The sequence below is a fragment of the Bombina bombina genome, chromosome 1 (assembly GCF_027579735.1).
Source record: "Bombina bombina isolate aBomBom1 chromosome 1, aBomBom1.pri, whole genome shotgun sequence".
Lineage (NCBI taxonomy): Eukaryota > Metazoa > Chordata > Amphibia > Anura > Bombinatoridae > Bombina > Bombina bombina.
The window spans coordinates 1,042,614,225-1,042,636,281 of NC_069499.1; the positions used below are offsets into that span (position 1 = coordinate 1,042,614,225).

At 36.3% G+C, this 22,057-nt stretch overlaps 1 protein-coding gene across 1 annotated transcript in view; it reads right to left on the reverse strand.

The window, feature by feature from the left end:
* Positions 1-337: 337 nt before the first annotated feature.
* Positions 338-22,057, reverse strand: part of LOC128662824 (protein MTSS 1) — a 734,156-nt gene continuing 712,436 nt past the window's right edge. The window contains exon 10 of the mRNA XM_053716804.1: positions 338-8,454. Within this exon, the coding sequence (XP_053572779.1) occupies positions 7,730-8,454 (725 nt within the window). The 3' untranslated portion in view covers positions 338-7,729. The remainder of the gene's footprint in view (positions 8,455-22,057) is intronic.

Sequence of the window (22,057 nt, forward strand, 5' to 3'; positions counted from 1 at the left end):
TACTATCACATTGATGATTACGAAATTCTGCTGTATTTAATGGTCTTTAAAATTAAGTTCTGTCTATCATTCTTGTTATTTCAAAGTTTAGAATCTAATATTCTCATTGTATGGATATACATAAATATATGTTCATATACATATTTTCCTTTTATACATTTAATTAAATTACTTTTTAAAAATGTTTCAATGTTTACCTTTACAGTACTGTAGTTTCATATAGAATACCCACGACAAATCCCCTTTCATGTGTTTTATATGTAGCATCAATTCTAAAAAGCATTTCAATTATTGTACTCACAAAAACCTGATATATGGACTGGTAATGAAAGAAACATGTTTTCCAACAATGTTTAATTTACAAAATAAAACAAAAATATACACATATCTTGAACATCCAAATAAAACAGTTTGATAGTATTTGTTCTAACACATTTTGATTTCATATATAAATTTCCTGTTTTTCTTTGCAGTTTTTAAACAAAATTGCTGTCTTTATGATTAGGGATTTTCAGCTTTTCACAATTGTTTATACAGAAGAATATTCTGCATACATACATTGTCTTAAATATCATTTTTAGATTATGATTTATAAGAAATAATGTGATACTGGCAAACTATCCATAAATACAGTTGACCTTACATTTAATAAATAATCTGATTGCTAAGCAATATATTGGAGGAGAATTTGCATATTTAATAAAACATTAACCAAAACATTTTTTTTGCATAAACTGCACACAGTAATTTTTTAAAAACTAATTGTGTCTGATAAAGAAATATGCTGCTTACACCACCCGAATATGAGTGTCTAATTAACGGCCGAATGAATGCTGAGATAACATTTTTACTGAATAAGCAATCAAGTGTGTTGGTTTGCAACAGCTTTTGGTTGCACAAGTGAAAGCATAAATGAAAGATACCTTTTTATTTGCTGGTTTATTTAGTTTACTATTAGATTGACCAAGTATTAATGTAAGGTCCTTGTTTGACACTTTTTTTGTATTAACAGAGTAAAATTAGCACAAAAAAAAGAAGACGATTTAAACTGGATACCCAGACCTGCTGAGTTCGTAATTATTTCTAGACAAAATCTGCAAAAAATAAAACAAAAATACAACCCCCCCCCCCAAAACTGTACTTTACAAATACTATTATATACAGTTTGTATCTTTATTTTTCTCTGCACACAAAAGTGCATAATTAAATCAATTACCTGTGCTGTTTTTGTTTATTTAATCTTTCAGAAAAATCTACAATTTATATCTATTAACCAATTTGGAAATATCAAACATCTTTATAAAGTGTTCAAAATTATTTTAGTATTACACTAAAATATTTAACATATATTTGTAAAAGATTTACCCTTTCCCTGAAAATATGCACTTTCACCTACAGTAGATACAGCACTGCTGTGCTGGGTATTTTAAGCTATTTATATATATTTTTTTGGTTTCTTGCTTTGATATAACATCAAGTATAAAATGATACAAGGTTTTTTTTTAAGGGAAACTTAAGGTTTTATAATACACAGTTGCTGGTGTTTGTTAATTAATGACCAAAACCTATTGTTGATAAAAAATAATCTTATATAGGAAGTATAACGTGTTCCTGTACTCAATTTGGCCATTGCAGTAAAATCTTTAGTGCCATGAATAGAATTTACAGTACACAGCTGTTTATTTTTAGTCAGGAAGGAAAAAAATAAATAATTGAAATACCTTAAAAATTTTGATTTTCTGGTAAATATAAAGCAAAAAAAGCTTCTGGCACGTCATTTTTTTTAAAAAAAAGAAACCCCACCAGCAACTGTTTATTAGCTAATCACATTTTCATTAAAGCCTAGCAAAAATTGTGCTCGCTTTGCACCATTTCATGCATTATAATTATGTAAAAAAAAAAAAGTATAGAAATCTTCTCATTGGATGATGCAGTAAAAAAAAGATATTTTACCATTTAAATACAATGAATCAAAATATTTTACAAAAGAAGGAAAATTCAGATTATCAAAAAAGCACAATATATAAATGTTCAATCAAAATCTTAATATGTACAGCATTCATTTAACACAATATTATATAGAAAGCAGTGCATCAAAATATCTGAAACGTAAATAAAGACTTAATAAATGAAAAAATGTAATGTACAGAGGCATTGATTCAATAGCCTTTTGCTAGTCAGCAGTACAATTAACATGCAACAGTATCACTGTTAGTGCAACTAGATTAATGAAAATAAGGCAAGTTATAGGAAAGAGTAGGTTACAGAACATTGTGTTTAAAAATTAAGACAATGAGGCCTATTTATCAAGCTCCGTACGGAGCTTGGGGGCCCGTGTTTCTGGCGAGTCTTCAGACTCGCCAGAAACAGCAGTTATGAAGCAGCGGTCACAAAGACAGCTGCTCCATAACCCTGTCCGCCTGCTCTGAGCAGGCAGATAGGAATCGCCACAATTCAACCCGATTGAGTACGATCGGGTTGATTGACACCTCCCTGCTGGCGGCCCATTGACCGCAAGTCTGCAGGGGGCGGCGTTGCACCAGCAGCTCTTGTGAGCTGCTGGTGCAATGCTGAATATGGAGAGCGTATTGCTCTCCGCATTCAGCGAGGTCTTGCGGACCTGATCCGCACTGTCGGATCAGGTCCGCAAGACCTTTGATACATAGGCCTCAATATATTCAATTTTTGAAACGGATATATTTAGTGTACACACCTCTGTCTGTATTTTAATTCTCTTGGGTTACACCTTTAAATAGATACAGAATTTTTCTCTCTCTTTTTTATATCACCGTACGCTAGATCTCTTTCCTAAATTGTAAAAAGCAAAATAGAAAGTATGCAGGAAAAATGTCTTTGGGTTCACAGATGATAAAGGGAACAGTAAATAATGTATATATGCAAACTATGATGTTTCAGTAACAGAAATACAAAGCAGACAAACAAAACAAGGAATCTGTGTGAATAACTGTTCTGTAGCAAAAATTACATTTATATTTAATTTAAAAATATTTATATTTTTCTATATTCTCAAGACATCAGACTAACTATTGGGCAATTAGTTTCATGCTAGTTGGTTTTAGACAGAAATATGTACCAGATGTTTTTAGCCTTGTCTTCTTCTTCCACCCACAAGAACCTTCTCCAAATTATACTATCAAAATATCGGCAACATATACTACATATTTACCATAAAAATTGTGACAAAATGTGTTGCCATTTAAAATGTTGATACTGTATATTGCTTTTATAAGTACCACACAAAAGGTTGATGTAATAACTGCAAAATGGCACCAGTACACTCAACAAAAAGATAGTGGTTTAAAAAGTGGAGGTGGTTCTGAATATGCCCACTTTTCCCCCTGCAGTCTTCAGATCCAGCTTGCTGTTATTACATTACATCTTGGGTTTCAAAGTTAGTTACACAAATATTGTTGTTCTACTATTGGTATTTCTATTACAAACATATTGCTGGGTTTAGATTTCAACAGTGTCCAGCATACAACCAAAAAGGGAATAGGCTAAATATTTTGCCGCACACCAAAAAATATAAAATCTTACCATCATGACAGCTTACTGTACTATTAACAAAGCAGAACCATATAAGGGCATGGAAGAAAGAAAAAAAAATGCTATCCCAAACTACAAGACTTCTTTTCTAAATGCTATTGGTGATAAAGCTAACAGATAAAATCTATGTGCAAGCACACAAGGAATTCCACAAGGTTACCACAGTTTTAGTAAAACAGACAGTAAACACTTGTAATATAAAATGTTAAATTATGCATATCAAAGCAACTTTATAACATACTTTTATTTTATATTTACAAATTCTATAATAATGTTTATCTCTGATGGTTTATTCTTCTGCTCTTGGGGCCTTATTGTACTTTGGAACACCCAGGTCCTGTTTTTTCTATTTCCTGAGACATTTTAAGACAAACTAAAAAAGTACCATATCTACATCTCTACTATGTGCAAAAGAGACGTGAAAAAAAGAGATTAAAAAAATGTAAATGGACACAAAATAAATGCTTATCCCCTGGAGGCAGACATGAAACCACCTGCATATCCAGCAAGGAGTTGAGAGCTATCCTGGACCAAAAGGAAATAGATAAAAGCAAAAGAATTCTCACAGGAAATATCCAACCTAGCAACAAAGCTCTTACTTCTTTGTCTGCTCCTTAATGAAAATGGTAGACCTGAGTGTCCTCAATATCCGAAGGAGATGAACCTCAGACCATAAATGCACTTTCCAATATAATAAGTCAAAAGATAGATTTGTGCCAGGAGCCTGCAATGTCAAGGTCCATCCGTGGGTTTTCCTGATGAAGGTCAGGGGATGGCCAAATCATTGCAGTACTGGAAAAAAATGGTGTAACCGAGTTACATCCCAAACTTTAATATTTAAAGCAAGTGGGTAGTAAAACTGAAAAAAATGATTCAAAGAAGGAAAAACAAAGAAAGATAAGTCAAACAACTCCCCTAGGAGCTTTTTCTTTTTGCCTAACACCAAGCAGCATGAATCTAAGAGCACAATGTTCAGAATAATGTGGTTAGCGATATGAATTATAAAAATGAATCATGTGCCAGTCTTAAGAGTCAGAAAGTCTGATATTTAAGGATTACAGATAAGTAGTTTATGTTTCAATGGATAATGGGACAACAGTAGACTATTAAATCAAAATGATCAATGATGCTGAACCATTTCTAATATTTGAAACCTTGTATGATCTGTTTTACCCACGATAAACTAGCATAGCGGTTTTATTTTCATTTTTTTTTAACGATATATGGAAGGGGATAAACAACAATTACCATGTCTAACTCAGATGGGTTTAGCCGACAGTCTTGAAGAAATAAAGTTAAAATATGGGATTTTATTAATGCTACCCCAGTAAATAGAAAATAAACTGCAACTTGTTTAAATGCAATGAAAATGCTTCTTAATGTAGCCTCTGTTGCACACACCCACTATATACATTTCAGAGATGTTTTTAACTCGCTGCAATGTTACTGAACTGTCATTTTACTGACATCTTATGAAATCACACATTCATGGTTCCTTGTATAAATACCCTTAAAAAGGACTAGGCATATTTTCTGTCATGCTCTTTTATATTTGCTTTTGAACATTACACACGTTTTTGCATGAAAGTAAGTGTTTGAAAAACAACACATCTTGGTTGTTATAAAGCTATACTGTGATTCAATCTTCAAAACACAAAATGCTTTAACCAATTATATAACAATTAAAAAAAGAAAAAAAAAGTTTTGTAATGTTAAAAATATTCCATTTCAAAATGTATTATAGAATGTTTGACTGCACAATGTCCCTTTAAATATTCTATACATAAATGTGCAATGGCACCTAATAATGGGCCTTAACAGTCGAAAAATTACATACTCTGTCGTTAGAGCATGCTATTTTAAGACTAAAAACCTGCTTGGGACCAGTAGTGCTCTGTGATTCCCAAGCAGTACTTTTACTGTGTGTTTAATCCCTCTGTGGGGGTTAAACACACAGTAGTGTAGGGTCAATAGTCTTAATATTACATGCTCTAACAAATTAGAGGATATAATTTTTCGATGATAGTTAAAGGAACACTGAACCCAATTTTTTTCTTTCATGATTCAGATAGAGCATGACATTCTAAGCAACTTTCTAATTTACTCCTATTATCAAATTTTCTTCATTCTCTTGGTATCTTTATTTGAAATGCAAGAATGTAAGTTTAGATGCCGGCCCATTTTTTGTGAACAACCTGAGTTGTTCTTGCTGATTGGTAGATACATTCATCCACCAATAAAAAAATGTTGTCCAGAGTCCTGAACCAAAAAAAAAAGCTTAGATGCCTTCTTTCTCAAATAAAGATAGCAAGAGAACGAAGAAAAATTGATAACAGGCGTAAATTAGAACGTTGCTTAAAATAGCATGCTCTATCTGAATCATGAAAGAAAAACTTTGGGTTCAGTGGCCCTTTAAAGGGACATGAAACCCAAATTTTTTTTCTTTTGTGATTTAAAAAAAAAAAAAGAGTATGCCATTTTAAACAACTTTCTAATTTACTTCTATTATCTCATTTGCTTAATTCTCTTGACATACTTTGCTGAAAAGCATTTCTAGATAGGCTCAGTAGCTGCTGATTGGTTGCTGCAAATAGATGCCTTGTGTGATTGGCTCCCTCATGTGCACTGCTATTTCTTCAATAAAGGATATCTAAAGAAAGAAGCAAATTAGATAATAGAAGTAAATTGGAATGTTGTTTAAAATTGTATTCTCTACTTGAATCATGAAAGAAAATATTTGGGTTTAGTGTCCCTTTAAGATATACGTCCACATACATATGCTTACAATGTACTGAGGGAACTATGCTACACTGGCTTTCTGTACATCATTAAACCTGGATGTTACATTACAGTCTGCATTAAGACTATTTTGTGGAGATTTCTATTATGTTGAAAATAAAGTTGACACACCTTTCTTTCCAACATTACACTTTCAGAACACTTTCTTTTTGATGAGGCGCTATTGTAAACATTTGCTAAACAATTCAATTAAAAATGTGACATTTACTTTTCAATGAGCTTTTAACAGAGAACCATCTTTTCTGCTGATTTCCTCTGCCCCTGAATTTTCAGTCAAACCCACATTCTATTACCACTCCAGCACAGCTAGTGTGATAGAAATAACTTAAAAATACAACAGGGGACTTCAAGAAAGCACAAAAGACAAGACAACATGGATTAGAACTTAACATGACTCACAATTCAGGACCAGCCAAGATGCACCAATAAGAAATGTTCTCTAATAGAAAAAACTATGAAATGCTGATGCTTAAATGTACAGAACTCTAATATTAGCATAAATCTGATGACAGGGGTTCTTTAAGTAGCAACACAGTGCGCATAATATATCTCAATGAAAGGTTAGACCGAAAACCAGTGGAAAAAACCCACCCATAATATAGGGTGTTTTAGAAAGAACCCAGTAAAAACTGAGAAACCTAGTACAAATTGCCTTATATAGACAGACACTTTGCTTTTTAAGCATTGACCTGTGTCAATCAAAAGCAAAACTTAAAGGGATACAAAACCCATTTTTCTTTCTTTCATGATTAAGATAGAGCATGCTATTTTAAGCAACTTTCTAATTTACTCCTTTCATCAATTTTTTCTTCATTCTCTTGCTATCTTTATTTGAAAAAGAAGGCATCTAAGCTAAGCAGCCAGACAATTTTTGGTTCAGACCCTGGACAGCACTTGTTTATTGGTGGGTGCGCATCTAGCCATTAATCAGCAAGCACAACCCAGGTTGTGAACCAAAAATGGGCCGCTTCTAAACTTACATTCTTGCTTTTCAAATAAAAATAGGAGTAAATTAGAAAGTTGCTTAAAATTGCACCCTCTATCAGAATCATGAAAGAAAAATTTTGGGTTCAGTGTCCCTTTAAGTCACAAACCCCAAAACTCTCTCCTAAATCGAAAGTAAGCTTTTGAACCAAGTTTAAAAACAAAAAACTAACACTAAATTAAATTGCAGCATATTTTAAAGACAATGCATTTAAGGAAGCTAAATTAGAAGCCAATCATTGTGAAATCAATGGCACTAGCCTATTATAATCAAGAAGTTTAAATCCTAAAATAAAGATTTTTTAAAATAATTATAAAACATTCTTTAAAACAATAAAAGGCAAATATTGTGCATGAAAATAATCATGCAAAAAATATATTACTTTATCTGAGGAGCTGATCTGTCATTGGAGATAGTTTTTCTAAGCTTCACTCCTCGTTTTATCATTGATAACATGTCAACCTGAGGTGGAACTTGCTCACTATCAATAATATTTGTTGCGTTTTCTATGCTATCTTTACTTTGTATCACTTTAGGGGCAGCAGTTTGAGATACTGTTGTATCTACAGTGTTGGCATTAGTTGCAAACATTTTCCGTGGGCTAGAGGGTGGATGGATACTTTGAGAGTAGGATTGTTTCGGTATAAAGGCACAATATGTAGTTTGCATGGCATTAAGACTTTGAGCCGATGTACACAATCCTGGTTTCAAGTTAAAAAGATCTGATCTTGCATCCTTGAAATGTGCAAATTCATCACTGTTGGTCCAATCGCCATATGGGCTTTTGGGAATATCAGAAATGTTTACTGCTTTCATAGGTACCATTGGAGGTCGTATAGGAATGGGAACTCCACTGATTGTGCCTCGCCTTACAGTCGGCTTATTGGAGGGTTTGCGCTTTATAGTAGCAACATATGGTGATCGAACAATTGGATCAGGGTCTGCTAAAAGGCTAACTGTAGAAGCTGGTCTCTTGGTCTGGAACATTCTTCTGTAGTTCTGGCTGATATCACTGTTCCTTGGAATAGTAGATGATTTGTCAAAGTCGAGTTGTTCAGGTTCCTCTTGTTCTCCATGTAGAGAAATATAATCATACTCTGCAACTATAAGGAAGAAAATTTATTGCACTAACAAAAACCAAGAACAATTTCACTCAAATAGCTAATAAAACACCAACAGTAAAAACACAGTTAAAGTAAAACAATAGAACAGGAAAAGTGACAATCTATGAAGATAAATAGTAGCTTTTTAAGAGACAGCATAAATAAAAAGGTATGAATAAGACCACAATTTTTCTTTTTTTAATACATCGCAATTCATAATTTTGATTGTTCTGTTTCAGGTCACTTTGTTGATCATAAAGTAATTGGGCCAGGGAGCAAATAAACCAAATAAATCATAGCTATATAAAATGAACCTATATCAATAGACTAGGGGCAATATTTCAGTCATGTTTATATAAAAAAATACCATAATTTATGCCTACCTGATAAAGTCATTTATTTCATGGTGGTGAGAGTCCATGATCCATTACTCCTGGAAATTGCTTTTCCCTACCACTAGGAGGAGGCAAAGTTTCCCAAACCTCCACCATCTCACCAGTACCTCAGTCTAATGTATAGCTGAGCCCAAAGAGGAAGTAAAAAGAGCAAATAAAATAGGAGCAGGGAAAAAAGAAAAAAACAACCCAGAAAAATATAGGGTGGGTTCTCGTGGACTCTCACCACCATGAAATAAATTAATTTATCAGGTAAGCATAAATTATGTTTTCGTTTATACAGATGGTAAGAGTCCACGATCCATTACTCCTGGGAACTAATGCCCAAGCTGTTGAGTCCACAAGTAATAAAAGTAAAGGGTGGGATCTAAAAAACATCTTTTTTCACTGTGAAACCAAATCCACAACCCCAACAGAGCCTAAAAAAGGCAATTAAAAATAAACCAACTTGAGACAACTGCCTGAAGGACATCCTACCAAAGGCTGCCTCAGAAGAAGCAGACATCCAAATGGTACAAGAAATATGCAAAGAAGACCAAATAGCTATCTTGCAAAATTGGTCCATTGATAAAACACAAGAAGAAACAACTGGTCCAATAGAATGAGCACAAATCCATCTAGATGGAAGCTGACCTGCTACCAAGAAAGCTATATAAAAAAGAATCTTCATACAAAAACCAAAAGCAGAATGTTTCTGCCATTTCACAGAACCCACAAAAGAAACAAACTAAACGTTAGTCTGAAAACCTTAGTAGTGTGTACGTAACACTACAAAACTATAACAGAATCCAAAACATGAAGAGATCACCATGAATAATTCTAAGGATTAAGACATAAAGAAGGAACAACAAAGTTCCAAATAATATTGTCAGAAAACACAACCTTATCCTTATAGGGATATGAAACACGATTTTTTTCTTTCAGGGAGAAAAAAATTTAAGATGAGGAACACAAGAAATAAGAACAAGAAGAGACAGATGCGCCACATGGCCCAATATTGTTTGATCCAAAAGATGATTGTTTATATCTAAGGAGTAAACTCACATTTATAAAGGCACCTCAATTAGTGCTGTAGAAGCAGTCTGGGATCTATAACAGTCACCCAGAAGACCAACCTCCTGAGTGAAGTGTGAAATCTGTATTGAAACGATATAAAAGACACAAGGTGCCTACATGGCCTAGTATTGTTTAGGCAATGATAAATGTAGACAAATATAAAGAATTGCATTCACATTTGTTGTAGCATCTCCATAGATGCTAATAGAGCAGGATGGGGTCAATACAGTCACCCAACAGACTTGGTACAAAGGAACTCAGGATAAGACAGCAATCCAAAAAATCCAAAAGGGCCCAAGGTGTTCAAAAGGGTCCAAAAATAAGGCAGCAAGTGTTCAAAGTAAAAAATTACTTTATTAAAATCACAAGCAACGCGTTTCTCAGCCTATGGCTGTTTCATCAGGCTTAATAAAATAGTTACAAAACACTTGCTATATATGCCACAAAATTAATTAAGAAAATACATATCACATGATGAGGGGGTGGTCTACACTAACTAATGATACTCTAATAGCCAATCAGATTAGTAATAACAAAGTAGATCAAACATCAACATTATGCAAACAAAGTCTTATTCACAACATAGATCTATAAATAGCTATCAGTATCACTGTTCAACAAAAATTCTTAATATGTGCAGGCTGAAACTCCATTCATCAGTTAATCATAAAAACAACAAACTGTACCAGAGCATATAAAATAAAGATTGAAATAATCAGAAAACCAAAACATACCAAACATGATTGCACAAATCTTATAATTCATAGTGTTTCTCAGAACTGTGTTGTAGCAGATCGTATTTACAAAGTATCGTTCAACTGGTGATAGTTAACTTAATCTATGTAGCTAAAATTAGCAACATCGTAACTGGCCTTCTACAAAACCTATTGCGCATGTCTGACCATGGCCTGTCAATCATATACGTTTCTATCTATGATTGGTCAAATACCGATGTGCAGTAATATGCGGGTGGAGTGATGGGCTGTGATGATTACAATACATCACTGGAGGGGTGTGATCGACCAACTTGCCCGTGATAGTAAAGTAACAATCTCGTAAAGATGACATGTAGATTAAGTTCTAAGTTTGACAAGTGGTATTTGGTCATTATTCTAATGCAGCTCTAACAGCTCAGTTCATCACAATACATAACGGGTCTATTATTCGTGGTTGATAATATAAGACAACCCTAAGTGCAAAAAGGGGCTTATTCATTGGTCCGGTCATGGACATAATGATGAACAATAGGACAATAAATTTGTGATGTCATAAAAAAGAGGTGTGTTAATTAATCACTGAACATATAGGAAGCTTCTTGCCATACGTCAGGAACAGGAGGGGGATTATTTAAAGACTACATTAACATGGAGTTCTAATGAAAGCTTTTTGTCTATTGGTCCAGAAGTCCATCTGACAATAAGTCCTAAAATTATTATGTAAATAGTTATACTACCCATTGATATAATCTACCGACAATATCAGATACAAAAATTCCACGCAAAATGCGAGTTCAAAATCCACATTTAAGGTAAACCAGAAAGTGTCGGATCAATGTTATCCTCATGAATTGAGCGAGCATTTAACAAATGAGTTATCTAACCAATTGTAATCGGTCTTAAATTAAGTGATGTGAGGTGTAATATTAATATCTACATTTACATCTATATTTAAAAACTGTAGGATCGAGTGGTATATATGTGAGATAAATGTGTGATTAACGATATACCTAATGTATACTGTGTGATCTAACAGTGGAACCAATAAATTCAGTGTGATTCATACGAAACTAAACCTAGCTATTTAATAGTGTGATAAGAGCCTAAAATACAAATATAGCTGATGTGTCTACAAAATTGATGATGATGCAAAATAACATACCTTTACCTAACATTATCTGTGTAATACTATATCAACTAGCAAATATAACTAGTGGATCTGCAAGATTAGTACATGAGCTATTTTATGTACCCTACACTAATATGTGTAATATAAAGAATAAATTGTAAACCATAATGGAGTATTACAAAAGTAAAATGTAATCTATAAATAGATGTGTGTATAGTGAAACCTTAATATAACTGATAGAATATAAATACAATATAATAACAATTAGACTACTACGATAAAGGGCTAGTGGGTGACTAAAATATGTGTAGTATTAAATATAATTATTAAAAAAATGAATTAATCAAAAGGAAAAAATAAGATAGAGTTAACATAGGATTGTGACTGTTCCGTGATATTTTGTTCAATGGGTAATATAAAAATTGTTTTCAAACTTCCTTTATGTGCATATGTACTGTGTCTAGATAGGCTATGTTTCAAAAATTTCTTTTTGATATTATAAGTGTGTTCGCTCCACAGCTTTCTGATGGTGCGACTGGTGCGCCCCACGTACTGAACCCCACAAGAACAGCCAATTAAATATACAGCATAGGTGGATTCACATGATAATCTCTTAGTGACTTTAAACTGTTCCCCTGTCTGATTAGAGGAGAAAGTGTTAGTTCCACTTTTCACTACCCTACACATATTGCATCTAGATTTCATATATTTAAATACCCCATGCTTAGGTAAAAAATTGCCCAAAAAGGTCCTATTGAGGCCCAAACTGTGATGACTACTAATCTTATATCTATTTTGCTTGGGGCTAATTTATTCTTAAGTGTCGGGGCCCTCCTATAAACTGTCTGTGGTTTGGAGGGAATATAATTTTTAAGAAATGGGTCATTGCATATGACTGGCCAATGTTTTAATATAATTTGTTTAATTTCACGAAATTGGCTACTATAGCCTGTGATAAATTGTTGTGTTTTTTAGGTACATCAATGGATTGTTGTTTATTATCTTGTATGGTCCAGTACGTGGGGTGCACCAGTCACACCATCAGAGACCTATTGGATTCACAAATTGCACACTTTAGCCCCTGATGGTCTAAATGAATGTGTCGATTTAGCAGCGTTTGATTTATGATTGCATTTGGGTTACCATTCGGTAGTCTATCTCCCATTATCATTGGTTTGTAGGGTTATACATACCCTCTATCTTATTTTTCCCTTTTGATTAATTATTTTTTTTAATAATTATATTTAATACTACACATATTTTAGTCACCCACTATCCCTTTATCGTGGTAGTCTAATTGTTATTATATTGTATTTATATTCTATCAGTTATATTAAGGTTTCACTATACACACATCTATTTATAGATTACATTTTACTTTTGTAATACTCCATTAGGGTTTTTATAGAACAATGTATTCTTTATATTACACATATTAGTGTAGGGTACATAAAAACATAATTCATGATTACCTGATAAATGTATTTCTCTTGTGGTGTATCCAGTCCACGGATCATCCATTACTTGTGGGATATTCTCCTTCCCAACAGGAAGCTGCAAGAGGACCACCCACAGCAGAGCTGTCTATATAGCTCCTCCTCTCCCTGCCACCTCCAGTCATTCGACCGAAGACAAGCAAGAGAAAGGGGAAACCATAGGGTGCAGTGGTGACTGAAGTTTAAAAATAAAATATACCTGCCTTAAAATGACAGGGCGGGCCGTGGACTGGATACACCACAAGAGAAATAAATTTATCAGGTAAGCATAAATTATGTTTTCTCTTGTAAGGTGTATCCAGTCCACGGATCATCCATTACTTGTGGGATACCAATACCAAAGCTATAGTACACGGATGAAGGGAGGGACAAGGCAGGTACTTAAACGGAAGGTACCACTGCCTGCAAAACCTTTCTCCCAAAAATAGCCTCCGAAGAAGCAAAAGTATCAAGTTTATAGAACTTTGAAAAAGTATGAAGCGAAGACCAAGTTGCCGCCTTACAAATCTGTTCAACAGAAGCCTCATTCTTAAAAGCCCATGTGGAAGCTACCGCTCTAGTAGAATGAGCTGTAATCCTTTCAGGAGGCTGCTGGCCAGCAGTCTCATAAGCTAAGCGTATTATACTCCTTAGCCAAAACAAAAGAGAAGTTGCCGAAGCCTTTTGGCCTCTCCTCTGTCCAGAGTACACAACAAACAATGCAGATGTTTGACGAAAATCTTTAGTAGCTTGTAAATAAAACTTTAAAGCACAAACCACGTCAAGATTGTGTAATAAACGTTCCTTCTTTGAAGAAGGATTAGGACACAGTGACGGAACAACAATCTCCTGATTGATATTCTTATTAGATACCACCTTAGGTAAAAACCCAGGTTTGGTACGCAAAACCACCTTATCTGCATGGAAGATCAGATAAGGGGAATCACACTGTAAGGCAGATAACTCAGAAACTCTACGAGCCGAGGAGATAGCTACCAAAAACAGAACTTTCCAAGATAAAAGCTTGATATCTATTGAATGCAAGGGTTCAAACGGAACCCCTTGAAGAACTTTAAGAACTAAATTTAAACTCCATGGCGGAGCAACAGGTTTAAACACAGGCTTAATTCTAACTAAAGCCTGACAAAATGCCTGAACGTCTGGAACATCCGCCAGACGCTTGTGCAAAAGAATAGACAAAGCAGAAATCTGTCCCTTTAAGGAACTCGCTGACAAACCCTTCTCCAATCCATCTTGGAGAAAAGACAATATCCTAGGAATCCTGACCTTACTCCATGAGTAACCCTTGGATTCACACCAATGAAGATATTTACACCATATCTTATGATAGATTTTCCTGGTGACAGGCTTCCGTGCCTGAATTAAGGTATCAATGACTGACTCGGAGAAGCCACGCTTTGATAAAAACAGAATTTATGCTTACCTGATAAATTACTTTCTCCAACGGTGTGTCCGGTCCACGGCGTCATCCTTACTTGTGGGATATTCTCTTCCCCAACAGGAAATGGCAAAGAGCCCAGCAAAGCTGGTCACATGATCCCTCCTAGGCTCCGCCTACCCCAGTCATTCGACCGACGTTAAGGAGGAATATTTGCATAGGAGAAACCATATGATACCGTGGTGACTGTAGTTAAAGAAAATAAATTATCAGACCTGATTAAAAAACCAGGGCGGGCCGTGGACCGGACACACCGTTGGAGAAAGTAATTTATCAGGTAAACATAAATTCTGTTTTCTCCAACATAGGTGTGTCCGGTCCACGGCGTCATCCTTACTTGTGGGAACCAATACCAAAGCTTTAGGACACGGATGATGGGAGGGAGCAAATCAGGTCACCTAGATGGAAGGCACCACGGCTTGCAAAACCTTTCTCCCAAAAATAGCCTCAGAAGAAGCAAAAGTATCAAATTTGTAAAATTTGGTAAAAGTGTGCAGTGAAGACCAAGTCGCTGCCTTACATATCTGATCAACAGAAGCCTCGTTCTTGAAGGCCCATGTGGAAGCCACAGCCCTAGTGGAGTGAGCTGGGATTCTTTCAGGAGGCTGCCGTCCGGCAGTCTCATAAGCCAATCGGATGATGCTTTTAAGCCAAAAAGAGAGAGAGGTAGAAGTTGCTTTTTGACCTCTCCTTTTACCAGAATAAACAACAAACAAAGAAGATGTTTGTCTGAAATCCTTTGTAGCCTCTAAATAGAATTTTAGAGCACGAACTACATCCAAATTGTGTAACAAACGTTCCTTCTTTGAAACTGGATTCGGACACAAAGAAGGCACAACTATCTCCTGGTTAATGTTTTTGTTAGAAACAACTTTCGGAAGAAAACCAGGTTTAGTACGCAAAACCACCTTATCTGCATGGAACACCAGATAAGGAGGAGAACACTGCAGAGCAGATAACTCTGAAACTCTTCTAGCAGAAGAAATTGCAACCAAAAACAAAACTTTCCAAGATAGTAACTTAATATCTACGGAATGTAAGGGTTCAAACGGAACCCCTTGAAGAACTGAAAGAACTAAATTGAGACTCCAAGGAGGAGTCAAAGGTTTGTAAACAGGCTTGATTCTAACCAGAGCCTGAACAAAAGCTTGAACATCTGGCACAGCCGCCATTTTTTTGTGAAGTAAAACAGATAAAGCAGAAATCTGTCCCTTCAAAGAACTTGCAGATAATCCTTTCTCCAAACCCTCCTGTAGAAAGGATAGAATCTTAGGAATTTTTATCTTGTTCCATGGGAATCCTTTAGATTCACACCAACAAATATATTTTTTCCATATTTTATGGTAAATTTTCCTAGTTACAGGCTTTCTAGCCTGAACAAGAGTATCAATGACAGAATCTGAAAACCCACGCTTTGATAAAATCAAGCGTTCAATCTCCAAGCAGTCAGTTGGAGTGAAGCCAGATTCGGATGTTCGAATGGACCTTGAACAAGAAGGTCCTGTCTCAAAGGTAGCTTCCATGGTGGAGCCGATGACATATTCACCAGGTCTGCATACCAAGTTCTGCGTGGCCACGCAGGAGCTATCAAGATCACCGAAGCCCTCTCCTGATTGATCCTGGCTACCAGCCTGGGAATGAGAGGGAACGGTGGGAATACATAAGCTAGGTTGAAGGTCCAAGGCGCTATCAGTGCATCTACTAGAGTCGCCCTGGGATCCCTGGATCTGGACCCGTAGCAAGGAACCTTGAAGTTCTTGATTGAAGAATAAAACTACATTTAAACACCAAAAAACTCTTAGCCATCTCCGTGGAGATGTTGCCTGTGCAACGGCAAAGAGAATGACTGGGGTAGGCGGAGCCTAGGAGGGATCATGTGACCAGCTTTGCTGGGCTCTTTGCCATTTCCTGTTGGGGAAGAGAATATCCCACAAGTAAGGATGACGCCGTGGACCGGACACACCTATGTTGGAGAAATCAAGCGTTCAATCTCCAGGCAGTCAGTCGCAGAGAAATTAGATTTGGATGGTTGAAAGGACCCTGAAGTAGAAGGTCCTGTCTTAGAGGCAGAGTCCATGGTGGAAAGGATGACATGTCCACCAGATCTGCATACCAAGTCCTGCGTGGCCACGCAGGTGCTATCAAAATCACTGATGCTCTCTCCTGCTTGATCTTGGCAATCAGACGAGGGAGCAGAGGAAACGGTGGAAACACATAAGCCAGGTTGAAGGACCAAGGCGCTGCTAGAGCATCTATCAGCGCTGCCTTGGGATCTCTGGACCTGGACCCGTAACAAGGAAGCTTGGCGTTCTGGCGAGACGCCATGAGATCCAGTTGTGGTTTGCCCCAACGTTGAATCAACTGTGCAAACACCTCCGGATGGAGCTCCCACTCCCCCGGATGAAAGGTCTGTCAACTGAAAATCCGCCTCCCAGTTCTCTACTCCTGGGAAATGGATAGCTGATAGGTGGCAAGAGTGAATCTCTGCCCAAACGAATTATCTTTGAAACCTCCAACATCGCTAGGGAACTCCTTGTTCCCCCTTGATGGTTGATGTAAGCTACAGTCGTGATGTTGTCCGAATGAAATCTGATGAACCTCATTGTCGCTAGCTGAGGCCAAGCCTGAAGAGCATTGAATATCGCTCTTAGTTCCAGAATGTTTATCGGGAGGAGAACCTTCTCCTGAGTCCACGATCCCTGAGCCTTCAGGGAGTTCCAGACTGCCCCCCAGCCCAGAAGGCTGGCATCTTTAGTTACTATTGTCCAATCTGGCCTGCGAAAGGTCATACCTTTGGACAGATGGACCCGGCATAGCCACCAGAGAAGAGAATCCCTGGTCTCTTGATCCAGATTTAGTAGAGGGGACAAATCTGTGTAATCCCCATTCCACTGAATGAGCATGCAGAGTTGCAGCGGTCTGAGATGTAGGCGGGCTAACGGAACTATGTCCATTGCTGCTACCATTAAGCCAATTACTTCCATACACTGAGCCACCGAAGGGCGAGAAGTAGAATAAAAAACACGGCAAGAATTTAGAAGTTTTGATAACCTGGCCTCTGTCAGGTAAATCCTCATTTCTACAGAATCTATCAGAGTTCCCAGAAAGGATACTCTTGTGAGAGGGGATAGAGAACTCTTCTTTTCGTTCACCTTTCACCCATGCGACCTCGATCACACCCCTCCAGTGATGTATTGTAATCATCACAGCCCATCACTCAACCCGCATATTACTGCACATCGGTATTTGACCAATCATAGATAGAAACGTATATGATTGACAGGCCATGGTCAGACATGCGCAATAGGTTTTGTAGAAGGCCAGTTACGATGTTGCTAATTTTAGCTACATAGATTAAGTTAACTATCACCAGTTGAACGATACTTTGTAAATACGATCTGCTACAACACAGTTCTGAGAAACGCTATGAATTATAAGATTTGTGCAATCATGTTTGGTATGTTTTTGTTTTCTGATATTTCGATTTTATTTTATATGCTCTGGTACAGTTTGTTGTTTTTATGATTATCTGATGAATTGAGTTTCAGCCTGCACATATTAAGAATTTTTGTTGAACAGTGATACTGATAGCTATTTATAGATCTATGTTGTGAATAAGACTTTGTTTGCATAATGTTGATGTTTGATCTACTTTGTTATTACTAATCTGATTGGCTATTAGAGTATCATTAGTTAGTGTAGACCACCCACTCATCATGTGATATGTATTTTCTTAATTAGTTTTGTGGCATATATAGCAAGTGTTCTGTTAAGTGTCACTCCCCTACCCATAATCCCCAGTCATTCGACCAAAGGGAAATGGAAAAAGGAATAACACAAAGGTGTAGAGGTGCCTGAGGTTTAGTAAAAAATAACTGTCTTAATTAAGGGTGGGGTTGTGGACTCCCCATATCCGGAAAGAAAGATGTAAGCATACATTTTGTTTTCTTTCCACAACGTCATTCCAATTACTAGTGGGAACCAATACCCAAGCTAGAGGACACAGAATGAAAAGGGAGGGAGAACAAGACAGGTAGACCTAAACAGAAGGCACCACCGCTTAAAGAACCTTTCTCCCAAACTAGGCCTCAGCCGAGGCAAAGGTATCAAATTTGAAAAATGTGGAAAAAGTATGCAGAGAAGACCAAGTTGCAGCCTTACAAATCTGTTCCACAGAAGTTTCATTTTTGAAAGCCCCAGAAGAGGAGACAGCCCTAGAGGAATGAGCTGTAATTCTCTCAGGAGGCTGCTGACCAGCAGTCTCATAAGCAAAACAAATTATACTTCTCAACCAGAGGGAACAAGAAGTAGCAGTAGTCATCTGACCCTTATGCTTTCCTGAGAAACAAATGAACAGGGCAGTAGACCTGCGAAAATATTTCTATCCGAAACCACTTTAGGGACAAACCCTAATTTAGTACGAAGAACGGCCTTATCCGCATGAACAATAAGGTAAGGAGAATCACACTGCAAAGCCAAGAGTTCCGAAACTCTCTGAGCAGAAGAAATAGCAATAAGAAACAAAAACTTTCAGGATAACAACTTAATATCTATGGAATGCATTGGCTCAAACGGAGCCTGCTACAAAACTTTAAGAATAAGATTAAGACTCCAAGGAGGAGCAACCGGCTTAACACAGGCCATATTCTGACCAGGGCCTGACAAAAAGGTTGAACATCTGGCACATCTGCCAGAAGCTTGTGTAACAAAATAGATAATTCAGAAATCTGACCTTTCAGATAACTGACAACTCTTTCTACAGACCTTCCTAGAGAAAAGAAAAAATTCTAGGAATACCGTCTCTACTCCAAGAGTAGCCCTTAGATTCATACCAATAAAGGTATTTACGCCATACCTTATAGTAAATTTTTCGAGTAACAGGCTTGCGAGCTTGGATCATGGTCTCAATGACCGACTCAGAAAATCCGCGCTTAGTCAGAACTAAGCGTTCAATCTCCAAGCAGTCGGCTTCAGAGAAATGAGATTTCGATGGAGGAATGGATCCTGAGTTAGAAGGTCCTTCCTAAGAGGCAACCTCCAAGGTGAAACGGAGGGGTTCTCAATCCTCACCACAATAAAATAAAGAGAAAAAATAAATAAAGAGAAAAAAATAAAGTATAAAACTTAACATTTATTATATCAAGAAAATAAAAAGAGAAATATAAAATCACTTTAAAAACACTTAAAACAAGAAATAACAGTGACATGAAAGGTCCAAATCACAGTATTGTTTAAATCACGCAGCAAACACCTATACAATCAAATATAAGGCCTAATACCATAAAGGTTCAAAGGAGGTAATTATCCCCATTATATAGTGCAACTCAAAATAAAAGGAGCCCTAATATAGAGTCTACCAGTGACTATAATATCTCCCTAAGGAGAAACACAAAAAAGGGATTGGCGAACTGCTAGTCTCACGTGTTGCTCCTACACAATTATTTAAAAACACTGGGTATTCCTGTCCTAATCTGGTACTACAAAAACATCTAGTATAGGGTTAAATCAATAAAGCATATAGAATATATATCAAATATAGCTGCAATACAATACCAAAGGCCCCCTGGTCAGGACCTAATCACGTCACAAAGGGCCTGACGCACGTTTCGCATCCTGCTTTTTCAAAGCCAATGTGTTTTTGATGACTTTCTGGTTTAAATAGACTCTTTCAGCCAATCATTTTGTCTTACCAGGAATGAACCAATCACATTCTCTAATTCAAACTGACACAGCTGTTATTTAATTGCTACAGATTTGTAGTAACACCCATATGCACTTTATAAGCTATATTCCATGGTGTTGGACTTTAACATACTTTATGCATAAATGTTCTGCAATAATCCACATACAGAACAAAAGCAATATCGTTACTTTTATGGGGGGTGAAATTAAGTATAGAGTGGAGGTGTTCAGAAACAGAGTAACTCCTCTACATATGTCAGATTTATCTGCTGATTGCCATTGGTCATGCAGACACAAAGGCTTGTCTCTCCTGGCCAATAGCAGATAAGTAAGCAGAACAAAGCAATATTGTTACTTTTATGGAAGTGATATTACGTATAGGGTAGAGGTGTTCAGAAACAGAGTAACTCCTCTACATATGTCAGATCTACCTGCTGATTGCCATTGGTCATGCAGAAACAAAAGCTTGTCTTTTCCGGTCAATAGCAGACAAGTAAGCAAAACAAAACAATATTGTTACTTTTATGAGGGTGATATTAAGAAAACTTTTTTGACTCATGTGGAGTTAAACATGTGAAAATAATAAGCCTGTTTTACACATATAAGGGTAATACAGAACAATTATTTCTTATTTAATCCATATCGATGTGTAAACATACATTGTATATATATATTATTGATCAAGCAAGGGGCCAATCATAAGACAATCTGGTTGTACACGTACACCTATGTGTCACGTAGGGCACATATATTACAAAGTAAAGCAGAATTATAAAGCAACTCTCTAACCTACGAAAGGAACATCTACTTATCGCCATTGGTCAGGTAGAGACAAAAGGTGTCTCTCTCCCGGCCAATTTGGGATAAGTAAGCAGATCAAGCGTTTCAGAGAATAAATTAATTAATCCAATATACACTAACCAAAATTTGGGCAAATTACTAAATGTAATATTAAAAACTATATCATGGCGAACTCCATATTCAGGGTTAAACCATATTTAGAAGACTGACCCATGTTGGATATTTCAGAAATATAATACCAATGTCAGTAAATAATAAACATTTATTGTGTGGTTATATAAATTGGATATATAGGATGTTAATTCAAAGATAGAGGTAACCATAAAAAAAAAAAAATGAAGTATTGATCTGGTACTCTCATAGTAAATTCATGAAAAAATGCTGTGAGTGTTCTTACAGAGTTATCAGCATAATTATAGGTAGTAGTAATGTTAACAAATTAAACCCGAAAAGTCCTGTATTATTACTAAGGGGAGTTAATTATATTGTCACAAACTTGTTACATAGTATATTTCAACCCATACACCACAAAGGGCACATCTTTATTAATCATAATCAGATTAAACTTTCGTGAATCCTACATTCTTCATCACACTAATTTTTAATTATGGGTCAGGTTGCGAAGGGGGAGTTTTTCTTCCTGCCAATGGAAACAGACCAGTCTAACTTCGGTCAATATATCAGGTGGATGCATACCTATTCCTATAATATGGCAAACCACATAAGTGTAGAGGCCATATTCGAGACTAGTTCATACAGGAATTATGTATTTTCTCTTTGTCCATATCACAAGACAAGTGAGGTATAGGCCCTGATGGAGAAGAAAGATGGCCATTAGAATGTGAATGCAACTAGTTTTCTCAAAGTTATTGCCACAGAATTACATTGAG